The sequence below is a fragment of the Podarcis vaucheri genome (genome assembly GCF_965113315.1).
Source record: "Podarcis vaucheri genome assembly, chromosome: 13".
Classification (NCBI taxonomy): Eukaryota; Metazoa; Chordata; class Lepidosauria; order Squamata; family Lacertidae; genus Podarcis; species Podarcis vaucheri.
Window position 1 is genome coordinate 1761274 of NC_138751.1, and position 18017 is coordinate 1779290.

An 18017-nucleotide genomic window follows, 5' to 3' on the forward strand; every position below is an offset into this window, starting at 1 on the left:
ATTATTATGTTTGTGGGAGGGCGCAATTGGTCCATTTCTGTTTTCACTGTGGATTTTGTGTTTTTTTTATTTTGCCTTTTATTTTTCGTGAACCGGCCTGAGATCTCTGCACCAATTTAATAAGTGATAACAACAGCAACAATTTGCCGTATTTTTCCCGTGAATAAGACTCTGGGTTTTTTACTCTAAAAGAATGTTAAAAAACTGAGGTCGCCTTATACACAGATAGTATCTCCCCCCCGCCCATTTTCTTAAATTTGAGTTCCCCAAAATAGGGGTAGCCCTATACACGGAGGCGTGTTATACATGGAAAAATATGGTATATGCACATAGGACTCGGCCCAGAAGCAGATCTCATCCCTTGGCACGTTTATCTCTTAATGAAAACAGGGATGATGATGATGATGATGATGATGATGATGATGATGGAAACTGCGAATGATAGGAACATAGCAGAGAGTAAATTCTATTGAACTCAATGGGACTTATTTCTGAGTAGATAGTGTGAGGCTCCCTTGAACATAAAGGAATCCACACTCCATGCTTTTCATATATATATATATAGTTTTTACACATATTTCCAGACATAACACCCCGTTTTTAAACAACATAACAAACCTTTGGCTATCCTAGGCTAAGACCTCCATCAGCCTCGACAGATGGTTTTCTAACCTCCTTTCTAAGGTTGCATTTTGTTATTCTAGTTATTGCTATTAAATCCATATCCTAAATAAACAACTTCTTCATCCTCTTTCCACACTCCATGCTTTTCCTAAAGGATCTCTGTTTTTTTGCACCAGAGACTTTTAATTGTTCTCTGAGAAAAAGGAAAAGCGGGACAATCAGAAATGGAGACAGCTTCTGTAATTCCAGGAAAATTGGGACGCTGGGAGGGTCTGCAGACCTCTGAGCCTGGATGTTGTTGTTGTTATTTATTAAATTTGCATCCTGCCCCAACTATTTATTAAATTTGCATCCTGCAGACCCAACTGGGCTTCTGCCTTGAGGCCAAGGGAAGCCCCACAGCGAGGGTCTGGCAGTAGTCCAGCCCACCCAAAAGACGCCCCCTCCGACCCATTCAGGACTGTGGATTCTATTCCGACAAGGGCATAAATGTATATTTTCCTTTAGGATCCTGGTTGGCTGCCCAGAGTGTCTGGGGAAACCCACCCAGATGGGCAGGCTGTCAAAAATAAAATTATGGTGCTGATTATTACGTCTCGATGAGGGCAGCAGTGCAAAACACCGCTATATACAGTGCTTTTTTTTCTTTTAAAGAAATGTTTAGAGGTCCTCTCATTTTGACTCTAGAAAAATCACCAAAAAAAATCGGGGAAAGGAAATACAGCAAAGATTCACAAAATGTTTAGGGGTACGCGCATCCCTGCGTCTCCCCAGGAAAAAAACACACTGCCAAGATAGATAGATAGATAGAGAGATAGAGAGATAGATAGATGTAAAGCCATAGTGGGCTTTTAAAAAGAAATAAAAATTGGGGTTGGTTTTTTTCTGGGGGGGGGGAGAGACTGTGGAGGGCGGTTGCCATGGCAACGGGGCCTTGCGGCCGAGGCCAAGCCTGCCTCGAGTGAGAGCTGAGGTTCTTTTGCCCCCGGGGGATTGTGGGTAATTGGTTGCCGGCGAGGCAAGGGAGGGGAAGGGGCTGTAATGGGGAATTAACGCCTATGGTTTTTATATATATTTATATATATATAAATTAATATATATATTTATGTATATCCCAGCAGGAGGTTTTATATGAAAAAAAGCAGATTGGCGATGGAGGCCCAGGGGATTGTGGGTAATCCTGGTAGGGGCAGAGGGATCTGGGTTCGAATTCCCCCATTGAGGGGCTGTGAAGCCGCTTGCTTGGGTGACCTCGAAGGGCAGCCCTGACGCCTCTCTCTGCCTGGCCCGCCTCGCACGGCTGTTGTGGGGATTCAGGAATAATAATAATAATAATAATAATAATAATAATAATTGCCAGGGAACCAGGCAGAGGGCCTTCTCGGTAGTGGCGCCCTCCCTGTGGAACACCCTCCCACCAGATGTCAAAGCGATAAACAACTACCTGACATTCAGAAGACATCTTAAGGCAGCCCTGTTCAGGGAAGTTTTTAACGTGTGATATTTTACTGTATTTTTGGTTTCTATGGAAGCCGCCCAGAGTGGCTGGGGAGGCCCAGCCAGATGGGCGGGGTATAAATAATAAATTATTATTATTATTATTATTATTATTATTATTATTATTATTATTATTATTATTATTAACAACTTATTTATACCCCGCCCTCCCCAGCCAAGGCGGCTAACAACCAATAATAAAAACAAGTTGAATGAATACAACTTAAAAACAAGAAAGGGGGGGGGGAACCAGGTACCTGCCACCTGGAGCGCCTCGGAATAAGAGAAAAATTGGGGTGTCAGTGCCATCGATCCGTCAGTCCATCATTCACCCCCAAGTGACTGGCACCCCATTTGAACGGAGGCTGGAGAGGAAGAAATCCGACAGATGCACTTCTCCCCCCCCCCCCATAATCTCCTCTGCATTTTAATGATGGGAGAGGGGGACACATCTGCATTTCTTAAAAGAGACCCCCTTTTCCCTCCTCACAAAGTGTAGTCGTCGTCATCATCATAATAATAATAACAATAATAATTTTATTATTTATACCCTACCCATAATAACCTCACCTTTCTCTCTCTCTCTCTCTCTTTGTCAGCTGCACCATAAGCCCTGCATCTCTTCAGTGATCACCATATATATATAAATACAAATCTATATATTTGTGGAGGAGACAATATTTCAGGAAAAGGTGAGCAGATTTTTCTGTATTGGTTTAGAAACATTTATAGGTTTGCCCTTCATCAAACTGGACTGCAGTTACTACTGGTCGTTTAAAATGTGTCCACATTTAAAAAGGACCCCCCAAAATTCTGATTTTTTAAAATAGCAAGTTGAACAGTTGCAAACTAAGCCACGCAAAAGGCTGGGGTGAATCTTATTTTTATATATTTTTGCCTGGGATAGCCATATTGGGACTGCTCTTTGATTCCACAGCTGGAAAAGCTCCCTTGGCCAGCCTGCCATTATTATTATTATTATTATTATTATTATTATTATTATTATTATTAGTGGTAACTGCTTTATTTTGCCCAGCGTAACTCAAAAGCGACTTACAACCAAAAATTCCCACATGCATACATTAAAACCCACCCACTTCTAAAAAGCCATAGATAGTTAAAAGTTAAATGCCTGGTTCAAAAGGAATATTTCTATTTATTTAATTTTATTTATTGGATTTCTATACTGCCCTCCATCTAAAGATCTCTGGGCGGTTCACCAGATTTGCTTGGCGCCTAAAGATATGTAATGAATGTGCCACAAACAGGGAGCCACCACGGAGAAGGCCCCGCTGTCCTCTTGTACCCCTCCAGACACAAAGAAGAGCCCCAGATGAGGGTCTCTGGGGCCAGGGTGCTTCATATGGGGGGAGGCAGTCCTGGCGTCAAGGATCAGCCCCAAACAGCAAATAACTCCGCAATGGGGTTGAATCCACTTCTTGAACCCTGTCTCCTTGTGCATCCATATCCACACACAGGTATGCTGGTACACAGGTATCCACACACAGCGACCACATAATACCCATTCCTGCTTTTGTAAAAAAATCAATATTTAAGTATGGCGGCCCCTGTACTCTGGAACTCCCCGCCTCTTGAGACCAGGAATACACCTTTACGGCCCTAAAAATACTCATTTAGACAAGCCTGTCCTGATATTTCGGAAGCTGTTGCGAGTTTCCATCGCTTTTTATTTTTTCAAATTTTTCAAATTGATTTTCCAGATTTTTCACACCAAAAAAAGAAGAAAAAAAACATGACAAAACACACAGCAAAGACATTAAACTAAACACATAATAAAATTATTACTTCAGATACCTAAATCTCTTAACATTGGTAACTGACTTCCTCAAATCCCCTCTATCTGAATTATATTATATTACCTGTATAGCAGTTCTCCAATTTCCATTGCTTTTTAGCCTATCACTATTTTAACTTTTCAAAAGTCTTCCCTAGTTTGTCCAGTCGTCTTATTGATAATTTTATGGTTTTATCCTTTTTTCGTAAACCGCTTCGGGGAGTTTTTATTCCCCAGTGCGTAATTTTAAGGAAATTCCATAAATACCATAAAGACAGCTAACGATTTAACAGTAACGGGCATTACGAGAGCAACAGTTTAAAATGAAAGCGTCACTTGATGCTACGGTCAGATATTTAAAAACATTATGCAAGAAGGCTGAAATGGCCGTAATTTATAAAAATGTTATCAGTTACCGGTATATATATTTCTCCCTTTTAGATGACATTTGAAGGGAGCCCTGTTTAGGGAAGCTTTCAATGTTTAATAGATTATTTTAATATTCTGTTGGAATATTATTATTATTATTATTATTATTATTATTATTATTCTGTCTCTCTCCCATCTTCGTGTGCAGACTAATAAACTCTCCTTCCTTGGAGGCTTTAAAGCAGAGGTCAGATGACCATCTATCCCAGATGCTTGAGTTGAGATTCCTGCATATTGCAGCGGGTTGGGCTGGATGACCCCTGGGGGTCCCTTCGAACTCTACATTTCCCTGACTCCATGCTTCCCTGAAACGCCCTGCATGTCTAAATCAGGTCCTCTAGATGGCACCGCAGCTGCCCTTCAGCATGCCCACCCACCCTCACTCCATATCTGGGCTCCTTGCAACCCTCTCCCGTGAAACCCCATGCCGGCGGTCCTGAGACACGCCAGGAAACCTCACCCTGGTGACCTTTGCCTGACGGAGCTTCCCAGACCCGTTTGGAGGCCGTGCCAAGGTCAGAGAAATCGGCGCGCACACAGAGTCCCGATTCCCAGCTGCCCATTGGTCTGGGGTCCCAGGAAGCTCATCGTCCACCAGGGCAACTCTGGAACACAGATCCATCCCCCGGGCAGGCTAGGAAGACTATTCATTCATTTCGGAAAAGGCTTGGTTGCAAAAAAAAAAGTGGGGAGAAATAACAGCACCCAAACCCTCAAAGCAGTTTACAGAAGAGTTAAATTTACCAGTAGGAGAAACTCGCAGAAGTAATGTCTTTCAAAAGTGGACCAAAAACAGATTAGAGCTTTTCTTGGCTTTCTAAACATCTGGGTTAGTCTAAAACGATTTGGTTCTGTTCTGCAAACTGGGAATCTCGTGATGGAAGGGAGGCGTCTAAATTTCATAGCTAAATTGAAAAACGGTTTTAGCAGGTGCTGGAAAGAGGACGGGGAAGGCGCCTGCCCCATCTCAAGAGGCGGGGAGTTCCGAAGGGCAGACAGGTTCTTACAAACGTAGACTGGGTGTAGCAGGATGGCGATCTTTCCGACATATTTATTGTGGTTATTCTTGAAATATCTACGAAAAACCTGCCCTCCTCTTAGAACTGGGCCCTAGCTCCTGGTTCCTGACCACCCCTTGGTTTTCTTTTCCTTAAGCCGCGCTTCTCGAACCCTCCGCTCTCGTCCATCGGAGCTTCTGTGCCTTTCGCTTGGTGAGTCCCCAGCCCATACCAGATCCCCCCTTCTCCCCCTGGATCCGAAGAAGGGATCCCCCCACCCCACCCCAAGCCAGGCCAGTGAAAGGTGAGCGGCAGCTAAAGTTTCACCTCGTCCTTTAAGCCGCTGCTTGGAATGGACCCTTTGACCTTTAGCAGCCTCTAAATTTAGGCCAAGACTTTAGAGGGAGCTGGGCTAAGGGAGCGTCTGCAAGTGGCGGGCACAAAATGTACCCTCAAGCACCCCATGGGGGAGCGGAGCTCTGGAGCCTCCAGATTCATAGACTTGGAAGGGACCCTGGCGGCCATCTAGTCCAACCCCCTGCAATGCAGGAATCTCAACCCCGCATCCATGTTGAAACCAGACTGGGTCCTGCTGGGCTTTGCATGTTGTGGTGGACTACAAGTCCTGGAGGGCACGAGATTCCCGAAGGCTGGGCTTGGGCAGCAATCAGGGAAACCCCATTCTTTCCCTGCCTCAATTCCCCCTCCGTTGAAACGGAAAGGGGTGCAAATGATTTATGCTTCCGTTTAGGCCGTAAGGTTGACCGTAGGAAGAAAGCCCTCAGTGGTTGGCAGAAAAGAGGGAGCAGCCAAGTCAAAACCAGGATAGAGTAAAACAAACCAAAGCGCCCTGCAAATTAATCAAACTGGCTTTTTTGGGGGGCTGAACAGGAGGGCGGAGGAACTGCGAGCCACTGCGATCCTCGTTGCTGCTGAGAGATCCGGCGAAAAGCGAGGGGCAGCTGATTCGGGATGGAGGACAGCGATGTGAACAGCGATTCGGAGGAGTGCACCATCAACACGGTGCAGTTCTCCTCCAGGACGAGCGAGGGAGGCCGCCGACAGGTCTTCAGCCGGGTGTTCCACCAGTGCAACCAGTGCGACCAGTGCACGGGAAAGGCGGAAAGGTCGATCATGGGAGGAGAAGGAGGGCGAGCAGGACAAGGAGGGAGAGGAGGAGGAGGTGAGCTGGAGAGGTGGAAGGAAGCCCCAGGTCATCTAGTCCAACCCCCTGAATGGCAGGATTGAAACAAGGGGTGCTTTGAGTCCAGCCTTCCAGATAAGCCCCAAAGTGTGTGTTGAGGGGAGGGTGTTCATATTGTTTGTTGTTGAATTTCCTGTTCAGAACTGGGTCTGTTATTACTCTTCTCCCTTATCAAATTCATACGCTGCCCTTCCTCCAAGGATCGCAGGGTGGTCTGTGGTATGAAAGCACAAAATATACATCCCATAATAGGGAACGAAGCAGTAGCACCCTTCTCGTGTAAAAGGCCACAGATGGGAGAAGAGGAACGTTTTTGCCTGGCGCTTCAATTATGTATAATGAAGGCACCAGGCAGACCTCCCTGGGGAGAGCACAAATGGGGAGCCACTGCAGAGAAGGCCCCGTTCTCGTGAGAAGGGCCTCAGCGGATGATCTCAGTGGGTTCATATGAGGAGAGGCGGTCCTTTTTTTTTTTTTTTAACATTTAACACACAGTTTATTATTATTATTTTTATTCAGGATTTTCTTGTTTTACAGGAGTGTAGTGCCTCGTATTTTTTTTTTACCCATGTAACATTTTTACAAATCCATTTCATTTGTTGAGGCATTAGGGGGAGAAGAAAAGAAAAAAGAAAAAAGAGAGGGGGTGGAGGGAGGGAGGATGGATAGGGGTGGGGTCGGGTGGCGGTGTTTCTATTATGTTTAATGTATGTAGAGTTTGGTGTCAGCGTTGCTTGTGTTGTTCACTTGTGTTCCTTTGGTGGTGAGAGAGGTTGGGGTTGGCCTAGGGTGTGATTGTTTGCTTGCGATTGGCTGTGGTGATCTTTGTTTTTGTGTGTGGGTGAGGTGGGTGGGTGTTTTGGATCAGTTTAGCCATATTGATTTGTATGCTGTTGGTGGATTATTGTCGCTGTCCTGTTGGGCTGTGTATGTGATAAAGGGGAGCCATACCGGGGTGAAGGCGTCTTCTTCTGTTTGTCCCCGTGTCAGTTTCAGTTTGTTAGTTAATTTTTCTAGTAGGGCTGTTTCCCATACTATTTGGTACCATTGGTCCATGCTTACTCCTGACAGGTCGGGAGAGGCGGTCCTTGAGGTACTGCGGTCCTGAGCAGGCATGGCCAAACTTGGCCCTCCAGCTGTTTTGGGACTACAGCTCCCATCATCCCTAGCTAACAGGACTAGCAGTCAGGGATGACGGGAGTTGTAGTCCCAAAACAGCTGGAGGGCCAAGTTTGGCCATGCCTGGTTTAAGGGTTCGAAGCCAGCACTTTGAACGGGGAGCCAGTGCAGTGGGGCCAGTAATCTAACCTGGACATTACCAGAGCCTAGGCAGAAGTGAGGATGCCCCTGTCCAGTTAGGGGCACAGCTGGGCCAGCAGACGAAGCGGAGGGGAGGCCCGCCAGGCCCCAGCGCCATCCCATCCTGCTGCCTAGAGAAAGCAGCGTCCCGGGAGTCTCCCCGGGGGACACCTGGCCCCGTATTTGCTGCCCAGTCTGGATCTGTGGGGCTGGTCCCAGCCCCACAACTGCGGGATGCACAAAGGGGCCAGGATGTGTCAGGGGACGGCCGGGAGGGTCGTTCCCTCTGGCTGTGTATCGCTTGCCGGGCTCATAGCATCACAGAGTTGGAAGGGACCCTGGGGGGTCATCCAGTCCAGCCCCCTGCAGGAACCTGGCCCCCAACGTGGGGCTCAAACCTGACCCTGAGATTCAGAGATTTCATCCTCTACCGACTGAGCCGCAGACTTTCGTAACGCCTGCTTTTGCTGACAGTCCCTTACTGGGCCCTGGGGGGCGGAGCTGCGCAACCTCCGGGTATAAAGGCAGGGGGTCAGCCCCCAGCCTGGGCACTGTCAGCAGCTCCCAGCGACAGCCAAGGACCCCCAAGCCAGCCCTACGCAAGTGAGCGAGTGGGGGCCCCTTCTGGAGCGGGGTGGGGGAAGGAGCCGGGGGTGGGGGGACCCCCAGGCAAGCAAGCAGGTGTCCTGGTCACCTTGGGTGTCCCACTAGGGGAGGGGGGCCCCCAAGCCGCCCTCCGTTGCCTCTCACGGTCTCTCTGTGAAGGAATGGAGGCAGCCCTCCTTTGTGTAGAATTTCTGAGCCCCCCCCAAACACTCTCTCCTCGTTTGGGGTTATTAGCAGTGTGGGTCAAGGCGTACGTGGCAGACCCTTGAAGGGTGGGTGGGGGGCGCCACTTTGGAGGTCCCCGGAGGAGGCATGGGAGGGGAGTGTGTCTCTTGGGGGGGCGCAGAAAAGGGCCCCCATCTCCGCAGCCCCAGGCGCCAGCTGCTCTCCTTTCCTGCCTTGAGCCAGAGGCCGGTGACATTTCCCTGCGACCAGAAGAGATTGGGGGGGGGGCACTTCTATTTTTAATCCTGGCAGCTGCTCAGTCCTTCCCTTCCCCCTCTCTGCCAGCCTGAGTGGCGGAAGAGGGTCCCAGGCCGGTGGGCTTTGCGCTCTCAGGCTGCAGCTGAAGCCTTGCTCCTTTTGCAGTTACTGCATTTATGGCACTGATATGCCTCCTGGTCCTGCAAGGACCTCATTTAATTCCAACAACCCTGCGAGGTGGAGCGACTCGCTCAACGACACCCACAGATGAGAATCGGACTTGGTCTCTCCCCAGTCCCAGTCTGGCCCTCTAACCACTGCCCCACACTGCTTGGGAGAGGCCTCCCTGCGGACTTGGGCTCTGGAAACCCCAGGAGGGGAGAGTGTTCCTCTTGTCCGCGGATCCTGGTTTTGGCTTTCCCATAATGTGCATCTGTGGTTGGCCCCTGTGATTCTGGACCGAACTGGGTCCCGTCTGCTGTTCTTGTGGAACCTCCAGCTCCAGAGGCAGTCTATCTCGATTCCTAGCTTCTATGGGGGCTTTGGACCCTTTGCGGACAGGGGGCTGGGTCAGATCCTTTGGGCCTGATCCAACGGGCCTTCCTTCCCTTCTTAGCGTGAGACCAGCCCCCTGGTTCATGGGCTTGTGGAATCATAGAATTGAAAGGGACCGCAAAGGACATCTAGTCCAATCACAGTTAAAGCATCCCTGTGGCAGTTGAGCCCCCCAAACTTTGCCAGGGCAAAGCAGGCACTGGGAGGCAGGAGGCCTGGCTGACCCTCACTGACCCCCTTCCTCTGACCCCCCCCCTTTCAGGCATGTCTATCCAGCGGATCCACGCTCGCGAGATCCTCGACTCCCGGGGGAACCCCACAGTAGAAGTCGACTTGGAGACAGCCAAGGGTGAGTCGTGTGGGCAGGGGAGCCCCTGCGGGCAAGGGCAGGGCATGTTCTCTGGGGGGGAGGGAGCCAAGGAGGGCAGGGAGGGTGCTGGGCGTCTGGCGCCCGACTGACCCTCCTCTCTGCCCTCTTCTCCAGGCCACTTCCGGGCTGCCGTGCCCAGCGGTGCCTCCACCGGCATCTACGAGGCCCTGGAACTCCGCGATGGGGACAAGAGCAGGTACCTGGGCAAAGGTGAGGGGTCACCCGGACGTGGCGGCTCACGGAGCGGGGTGTGTGTGTGCGAGTCGGTGCCCCAGGGAACATCAAGATTAGGAGGAAGGGAAGCGGGGCCGAGTGGCAATGACACTTTTAAGTTCTCTGCATGCAAGATGTGCTGTGGATCTGCGGAACTCCCTGCCACTGGACGGTTACGAACAGCTTGATGTCCATGAGGGGCTTTGGACAGCTGCTGCCTGCAAGGGCTGGAAGGACCAGGGTTCAGGGAATGGGTGGGGGCTTCCTGCCTCCAGGTAGGGGCAGGCCATCTCTCTCTGTGCCCCCTTGCTTGGGGGGATGGCCTTCCTTGGGGCAACTGGCCAGACGAGGAGTTGGAGGGAGTGCTGGCCAGACCCGAGAGCCCAGTTCCCGGCTCCTCTCTTCCATTGCACCCTCTCTAGACGCACCGCCGTAGAACTACCCGCCTGCTCCAAGCCCCAGAAGCCTCTTCTCTTTGTATTTCCTTTCCTCCTCTGCCCTATTGGCCCTGATTCTGCCCCATGTTTAGGGTAGTGTGGGTGGGAGTGTGCTTGTTCCCCTGCGGGGCCACCCCTCCATCCCCTCACCCGTCCGTTCTGCCCGCAGGGGTGTTGAAAGCCGTGGATCACATCAACAAGACCATCGCCCCTGCCCTGATTGAGAAGGTGAGAGGGAGAGGGTGGGACCTGGGCAGGGCTTTGGGGGGGGGCGGTCACCCTGAGCAGCGCTGGGCTCTGGGGTCACCAAACTGTGCCGTAGGAAGGGACCCCCAAGGGCCATCTAGCCCAACCCCCCACAAGGCAGGCAAGATAGCAGGAATCAGAGACATAAAGAGAAAGAGGGAGAGAAGCTGGGTTCTGGGGTGGGGGGCAGAAGCCCTTTCCTACAGCCCCACAGAAAACCCTCAAAGCCCCTGCCCCCAGGACCTTGCAGGGTCAAAGAGCCCCCAGGCAGCCAGGATACCCCCCCCCCGTTAACTGAGCAAGGAATCCTTTTAAAATTATTTTTATTATTTTATTTTCAAACTTTTTTCTTAACATCTTTATTGAAAGTTCAAAAAACACATAACTATACGTGCACCAAACGTGGTGAGACACAAACGAAAAGGAGAAACAGAACGCGAACCCTTGTCCCAAAGGCCTTTTATCGGGCGCAACTCCCTCCCCCCCCCTGCCGCCCCCATTTATTCCCAGTTTCATGGGGTTCTTACTGGTTGGTGGGTGGGAAGGAGAGGCCAGCTGGGCAGAAAGGAACAGGGGAAGGAAAACCCAAGGGAGGGGAGGGGGTCTCTCAGGGTTGGGCTAGATGACCGGGGGGGGGGGCTGTCACTCCCAACTCTATTATTCTATATGCTCTGAGTTTAAAATTTTGTTCTGCAGCCTCCCCTTTGCAGCCCTGCTTTTTGTTTCTCAGGTGAGGGGAGTGGAGAGTGGAGAGACTCTGTAGCGTGTGAAACTTTTCATCTCAGGGTTGTGGGTTCGAGCCACAGGTCGGGCAAAAGATAGATAAATAGATAGATAGATAGATAGATAGATGATAGATAGATAGATAGAAAGATAGATGGCCCTGGGGTGGGGGTCCCCCATCTTCCAACTCTACGATTCTATCTGGCCTGCCATCCTTTGGCTCCTTTTAACTTTTGGCCCACGCGCCTTAAGACTCTCTGAGTTTCCCTATCAGACTTCCAACCTCCTCCGTGCAGGAAAGGTGCCAGGGCAGGATTCGAACCCGTGTTCCCGGGAAACAAACGGGTTCCCCTTTCTCTCTCCTCTCTTAGAAGCTGAGCGTCGTGGATCAGGAGAAAATCGACAAGCTGATGCTGGAGATGGACGGGACAGAGAACAAATGTAAGCGGGGGCCTCTTCTACCTCGCCCCCTCCTGCCCCACTGACTTCTCCCGCAGCCCCTCACCCAGCACCCCGTCTTTTCCTCCCCACAGCCAAGTTTGGGGCCAACGCCATCCTGGGCGTCTCCCTCGCCGTCTGCAAGGCGGGCGCCGCGGAGAAGGGCATCCCACTCTACCGACACATTGCAGACCTGGCTGGCAACAAGGACCTCATCCTGCCCGTGCCAGTGAGTGTCCGGGGAGGGGCGGGGCAGGGGGGGTCTGGAGCCAAGGCCCCTCTCTTTTGGGGGTGCAGTGCGGGCTCCCAGAGGACTGGATCGGGTTAATATATCAGCAACACCAAAGGGGAAACGTAGCAAAAAGGACCAAAAATATCAACCGTAAAGCTGTAGATTGCCCTGTGATGCTTGGATTTGGATGAAGTGTGGCTAATAATAATAATAATAATAATAATAAAGTGCAAAGATGCATTGCGGCTCCAAATGGATTATCGGGTTTCAGCTGATACAAAGGTTCCCTTTGCAAATAATCAGAGATTTATTTATTTTTCAACGAGTGAGTCCACCCCCCCCTATTTTTGAGAAGGAAGGGTCTCTCTCAGGGCGGCCCAACTTACTAAGGGGGTCGCAAGAGATCTTCGGCCAGCCAGGAACCTGCCCCCCCACCTTCTTGTGGGGGTGGCGAAGCCCAAATTTGACGCCCCCAGCCCCAGCTCCTGTGCTTTCTCCCCAAAGATGGAGAAGGGAGGTTCTGGGCTTTGGGAAGGAGGCAGAAGCCCCCCACCTCCATCCCCAAAGCCCAGCACCTCCCTTCTCTGTCTTTGGGGAGGGGGCTGGCAGGGTGGGGGGTGTCAAAGATGCTCAGGGCCCTGATCTGGATAAAGAGTCTCTATGGGGTCGGGGTTCGAGATGAGACAGTTGCAACCCTTTGCTGGAAACAGGAAGGGAGAGTTGCTCTCGCCTTTGAATCTTGCTTGGGGGGCTTTCCAGTGAGAGGAGGGGGCTGGACTAGGGGGGCCCCCCCTCTGGCCTGATCCCACAGGCTCTTCCAATGTTCTTAAAGGAGCTGGACATTTGCAGACATGCTAATGGCACTAAGATTTGCAGGAGGACAGAATAATTGCCACACACAAGGAGTGAATTTGAACGCTTCACCTGTAGGTGTAAAATCAGTACGAATGGAATTCGTCAAAACTGCAGTTGCGATATAAGGGATTGTTATTTTGACTGGAACGCAATTGGAATTTATAAGATTTTGGAGCGCAGGAATAAAGTAAATCATCAAACCCTCAATTATTGCATTGGGGCAGGCACCTAAACTGTATACCTTATTGGCCTGAATATAAGCCGCACCTGCAAATTAAAATTCGGGGGGGGGGGGAGAGAATACCCGAATATAAGCCATTCCCCTAAAATTCCACAGGCACTCAGACCCGTTCCGCTTTACTGTCTGTCTGTTTCAGCAGCAATATCGTAAAAGCCCATTTTTGCAAGGTCGCGAATTGAAGCCGCACTTTAACTTTCCACGGTTGGAATTTTGGGGGGAAAGTGCTGCTTATATTCAGGCCGATACGATAATTTGTCATCTGAACTAATTTGGTATTGTTATAATGAGGCTATTATTGTATTGTTGCAATTGAAAACTAATAAAAATGATTGTATAAAAAAAGAAAATTTGCAGGAGAAATGAAATTATGATATATATATATATATACAGAGAGAGAGAGAGAGAGAGAAAGAGAGTGTCCTTCAGGCTCTGCCCTTTAGCTTGTGAGATGTCTCTGGGAGGCCACCTGTCCCGATCCTGAAGACTGGCAGTCTTTGGGACAGATCCTGACCCCAGTCTCCTGCCCCCCCTTGCCCCCGCCAGGCCTTCAACGTGATCAACGGCGGCTCCCACGCCGGGAACAAGCTGGCCATGCAGGAGTTCATGATTCTGCCCGTGGGCGCCAGCAACTTCAAGGAGGCCATGCGGATCGGGGCCGAGGTCTACCACAACCTGAAGGCCGTCATCAAGAGCAAGTACGGGAAGGACGCCACCAATGTGGGAGACGAGGGCGGCTTCGCCCCCAACATCCTGGAGAACAACGAAGGTAGCGCCTTGGGCGAGGAGGCAGGCTGCTTTTAGCGGGTGGCAGGCAGCGGGGTTAGGGTTTCACGCCACCCTCGCCCTTTAAACGCCGCCGTGGCCGGAATTAGCTCGGTGGCTGTAACCAGAGCTCCGGCGAAAGGGCAGTGGGGAGATACCGCTGGGCTCGCCCTCAAGGGTCAGCTTCCTGCGGGAAGGAGCCCGTGGCTGAAGGCCCAGGCAGACGAATTCAGAATACTGCGGGCGGTTCTGGTTGCCTCACCTCAAAAAGGACATGGAAAAAAAGGCAGCCCGAAAGGTCAAGGGAGGGGGGCACAGAGTCCCCTGTGAAGGAAGAGGGCAGATTTGGGGGCTTTTCGGTTTAGAAGAAAGGCAAGGAAGAGACCATAAGATGATTTGATTTGATTTCTTTATGCCGCTTTTCAGGCAAATGAATCTCATTTCAGACAAGAAATAACCATAACATAATAGTGCATTGCGAATGCATCACATAAAATCATTAACAAATTATCAATAAAATGGTTGCAATCTATAAAAAACTTCACGAAACAGCAACTAGAAATGAACCAAATCTCACAATTGCAGCAAGTTGTGTGGTTGGCAAATCAACGCGGCATTTAGAATCTATAAAACAATATTAAAAAAAGATGGACAAAATTGCAACTAAAAATATAAGATGGAATTACGCAGAGAGAATCGTTTTCCTCCTCCTCTTGTGGGCATCCGAGGAAGGTGAACGTGGAGAGAAAATAAAGCTCTCCTGTTGCGGAGCCGGAGTCAGGGATGGATTTCCAAGAGGAGGAGACCAATTTCTGGAGGAGAGGGCGATTGAGGTCTTCCCAGCCACCATGGCTCTGTCTAAAAAGCCAGAGGAAGCCCTGCTTTCAAACCCCAGTTTCTGGAAACTGCAGGAGGGGAGAATGATGCTCTTGTGTTCAAATCGTCCTTGTGGCTTTCCTGTAACAGGTGCCTGTTTGGCCCTGTGAGGACAGGAGGCTAGACTGGATGGGCCCCCTTTGGCCTGATCCTGCAGGCTATCCTTAAGGCTTCTGGATCTCGGTTGCTGGAAGCCCCCCGAAGCGAAGGGCTCTTGGTCTTGGCTTCCGCTTTGGGGCTTTCTCCCCTGGGAAGAGATGCTCTTTGTACTGGGCTGCCCCCAATTTCTCACTCTCTCCTGCCGTCCCCCCGCCAGCCCTGGAGCTCCTCAAGAGTGCCATCGAGAAGGCTGGCTACTCGGACAAAGTGGTCATCGGCATGGACGTGGCGGCCTCCGAGTTCTTCCGCAAGGGCAAATACGACCTGGATTTCAAGTCCCCCGACGACCCCAACCGCTACATCTCCGGTGACAAGCTGGGGGAGCTTTACCAGAGTTTCATCAAGAACTACCCTGGTGAGAGAGATGGTCAAGTTGCTTCTGGGTGACAGAAAAACCAGGGGACCCAATCCCACTGAAATATCTCTTCTTTTAAAACTAAAAATTAAAATAATTTTTATTATTAAAATAATTCAACATTAATACCTACATGTTACGAATATACAAACATACATTTCATACAATCCTTAAGAATATTCAGACATACCCACACTCAGTCCCACAAGTACTTCCTTTTCCCACCACCTACTCAATTGCAATTTCTTTCCACTTCTATTACTTTCTTTCACATACTTTAAAACAATTCTCTGCTTCTTTTTCTGTTTCACATTGTTATCCATCTTCTTTAGTATTTCACTATTTATAACGGAACTTGTTTATTCTAATAGGAGTTCTGATTTTTCAACATAATTTTGCAAGTATCCTTTAAACACCTTCCAGTCCTTGTCTATCTTCTCTTTGGAAATATCTCATTTTGTAACTCTGCGGAACTCCCCACTTAGGATTGCGCTCTTAGAGGCTGTCCTAGCTCCTTTCCTGGACCGCTTCCCACATCCGTGGTGAGGGACAGGCTCTCTGTGCATGCCCAGGGGAGCTCTCTTCACTCCTCCGGCCCCACTGGGTTGACCCCAGGCCTTCTCCGTCTGGGAGGTGAGCCCGAGGGCTCTGGGCAGGAGGCATGGGGCAGAGCGGGGAGAGAGATGTCAGGGGCGTGCCGGCCTGTAACGCCCTCCCTTCCCTCCCCACCTCGCTGCCCCAGTCGTCTCCATCGAGGACCCCTTTGACCAGGACGACTGGGAGACGTGGTCCAAGTTCCTGACGCAGGTGCAAATCCAGATTGTGGGCGACGACTTGACCGTCACCAACCCCAAGCGCATCCAGCAGGCGGTGGAGAAGAAGGCCTGCAACTGTCTCCTGCTCAAGGTCAACCAAATCGGCTCCGTCACCGAGTCCATCCAGGCGTGAGTGTCCGGGGAGGCAGGGCGTCCTCCGGGTGGGGGGCTATTGCGGCAGGGGTAGGATCTCCCGGGACACCCCCCAAATCGTCTCCTCCTTCCTTCCCAGCTGCAAGCTGGCCCAGAGCAACGGCTGGGGCGTCATGGTGAGCCACCGCTCCGGGGAAACCGAGGACACCTTCATCGCCGACTTGGTCGTGGGTCTCTGCACAGGGCAGGTGAGAGGACCAGGGTGGGGATCAGCCGGTGGAGAGGGGGCGCCTGTATTCCCCCCCAACTCCCCATTTTAGGACGCTTCCCCCGGCTCGGCCTGTTTCCCCCTTCAGGGCTCCTTCATGTATTCTGAGGGGTGGGACTGTGTGCGATGCACGGATAGGGCCCAGTGCACGTTTTGCCAATCGATATATCAATATCTTTGGTGCCTTTTTGCAGATCAAGACCGGAGCTCCCTGCCGCTCCGAGCGTCTGGCCAAGTACAACCAGCTGATGAGGTGAGGAGATAGAATTGGAAAGGGTCCCCCAGGGGTCATCCAGCCCAACCCAGAATGACAGCTCCAGAATCCATGGCAAGCTCTCCTTAAACACCTCCAAGGGAGGAGAGCCCATCATCTTCCAAGGGGCTCCATTCAAATAGCTTTTACCATCAGAAAGCTCTTCCTGAGGTTGAGTCAGAATCTCCTTTCTCGTAACTTGACGCCATGGGTTCGAGTCCTCCCTTATGGAGCTGCGGAAAACAAGCCTGCTCTATCTCGCAAGCAGCAGCCCTTGAGATATCTGAGATGGGCCCTGTATGTTCTCCAAGCTAAACATCCCTGTTCCTCCTGAGTCTTGCTTTCCAGACCCGGCACTGACCTTGCTCCCCGTCTCCCTTCCTTGCAGGATCGAGGAGCAGCTGGGAGACAAAGCAGTGTTTGCCGGCCGCAAATTCCGCCACCCTCTGGCCAAGTAAAAGCAGCGCCTGGCCTGCAGCCCCACCCCAGGGGGGGCAAGGGAACCCCAGGGAGAGACCCCCCACCTGCTCTCCTCTCCTTGGAAGGCGGCTCCACAACACCGCCCCCCACTGGCCAGGGCTGGCTGGATCCCCTCCTCGTTTCCCCCTTCCGGGTCCTGGGCAAAGGCCCTGGCAGCGCAGCTGAGCAGCCTCTGCCCCACCATCCCATCTCGGGGCAGCGAATAAACAAGGCCGTTGTGCCAGAGCAAGTGGCGTCAGGGTCCTTCTTTGCGTCTTCTGGGAAACGGGACGGGGTGCATGTGTGCGTGTTAGCCAGGCAGAGGCGGATTTAGGGGTGCGCGGCCAGTTCAGTCACACTGGGCGCCACACTGGGAGGGTGGTGCAACAATAGAACGGAAGACGGGTGCGCCAGTTTGGTGCCAGTGAAATTGGGAAGCGCCAAGTCTGCCCCTGAGCCAAGTTCCCCTTTGTGCTTCAGGCGGGCTCCTCTCGCCTCCCTCTGTCGCTCTGCCAGGGCTGGGCAGCGTTGGGATACATCACCCGCTAAACATCATGGTATACTGAGATATCATGATGTCTGAAATAAGCAGAGGCATTGGCTGGCTTCACGGTTTCCCCCGCATCAAATTATTGCGTAGCACACAAGCACACGTCACGATTTGCAATATATCCCCAGGTCAAATACTATGAAACCAACATACAATATGGGCTTCAAACTGGTTTGGGACCGTATATTATCTCCCCGTCCTACTCTCTGAATGAAGGCTTTGCAGGAAATGGTCGAGATTGG

At 51.0% G+C, this 18017-nt stretch overlaps 1 protein-coding gene and 1 long non-coding RNA gene across 3 annotated transcripts in view; both read left to right on the forward strand.

Annotated features, from left to right (window-relative positions):
- The window catches only part of LOC309518129, a 132160-nt gene that overhangs the window by 997 nt on the left and 113146 nt on the right, over positions 1-18017 (forward strand). For both annotated transcript variants that reach the window (XR_014213335.1, XR_014213336.1), the window contains exons 2-4: positions 2721-2813; positions 5501-5556; positions 6235-6526. This is a non-coding gene — a long non-coding RNA (uncharacterized lncRNA). The remainder of the gene's footprint in view (positions 1-2720; positions 2814-5500; positions 5557-6234; positions 6527-18017) is intronic.
- ENO3 (enolase 3) lies at positions 8317-17475 on the forward strand. Its single transcript, XM_082197751.1, has 12 exons — positions 8317-8449; positions 9693-9779; positions 9915-10010; positions 10620-10678; positions 11791-11860; positions 11953-12086; positions 13729-13951; positions 15140-15337; positions 16080-16281; positions 16385-16493; positions 16708-16766; positions 17155-17475. The coding sequence occupies exons 2-12, from the start codon at positions 9695-9697 to the stop codon at positions 17222-17224; spliced, it is 1305 nt and encodes a 434-aa protein (XP_082053877.1). The 5' UTR covers positions 8317-8449; positions 9693-9694; the 3' UTR covers positions 17225-17475.

Bases quoted from the DNA above. Each gene is read 5' to 3' on its own strand.
- ENO3 (XM_082197751.1), top strand. From the start codon at position 9,695: ATGTCTATCCAGCGGATCCACGCTCGCGAGATCCTCGACTCCCGGGGG. The intron at 10,679-11,790 runs GTGAGAGGGAGA...CTCCTCTCTTAG, and splicing joins CCCCTGCCCTGATTGAGAAG to AAGCTGAGCGTCGTGGATCA. The intron at 11,861-11,952 runs GTAAGCGGGGGC...TCCTCCCCACAG, and splicing joins GGACGGGACAGAGAACAAAT to CCAAGTTTGGGGCCAACGCC.